General features: G+C 44.6%; 1 protein-coding gene across 1 annotated transcript in view; it reads right to left on the bottom strand.

Moving 5' to 3' along the window:
- The window catches only part of LOC105449119, a 1887-nt gene that overhangs the window by 67 nt on the left and 1262 nt on the right, over nucleotides 1-558 (bottom strand). Inside the window, exon 3 of the mRNA XM_011688119.1 lies at nucleotides 21-546. Coding sequence (XP_011686421.1) covers nucleotides 21-546 — 526 coding nt within the window. The remainder of the gene's footprint in view (nucleotides 1-20; nucleotides 547-558) is intronic.

Below are 558 nucleotides of genomic sequence, written 5' to 3'. Positions count from 1 at the left end.
ATAGGACATACATAACCAACAATACGACTGAGAGCATCCACATGCATCATGCGGCAACCCACTCGATGTTTAACTTTAAACTTGTAATTCTGCAGCCAGAGAGTCCAGCGTGCAATACGTGGGTTTAAATGGGCTTTATTGACCGCATACACGAGTGCATGGCAGTCTGTCACGATTGTGAAGTCCAGACCATACAAATACATGTGGAAACGTTCCATGGATCTAACTACGGCGAGCATCTCCAGCTCGAAACTGTGATACTTCGCTTCCGCATGGTTAGTGGACTGGCTAAAGTATGCTACCGGAGCCCATTTTCCATTTTCATGTTTTTGGAGCAAGATACCGGCCAATGCATGAGCACTGGCATCCGTATGCAATTCAATCTCGGCCTTAGGGTTATATAGCCGCAACACTGGTGCCGCGATAAGTCTTTCTTTGAGGGTGTTGAATGCAATGCGGCAGCTCTCGTCGAAATCAAATTTAACCGATTTCCGTAACAGATTTTGTAACGGTCTAGCTATATTAGCGTAATCTCGTATGAATTTCCTAAAATAATTG

The sequence above is a fragment of the Wasmannia auropunctata genome, unplaced genomic scaffold, assembly GCF_000956235.1.
Source record: "Wasmannia auropunctata unplaced genomic scaffold, wasmannia.A_1.0 LD336078.1, whole genome shotgun sequence".
In the NCBI taxonomy this organism is placed as follows: domain Eukaryota; kingdom Metazoa; phylum Arthropoda; class Insecta; order Hymenoptera; family Formicidae; genus Wasmannia; species Wasmannia auropunctata.
The sequence above is the reverse complement of the archived record's forward strand: the minus strand, read 5'-3'. Positions and strand labels throughout refer to the sequence as shown.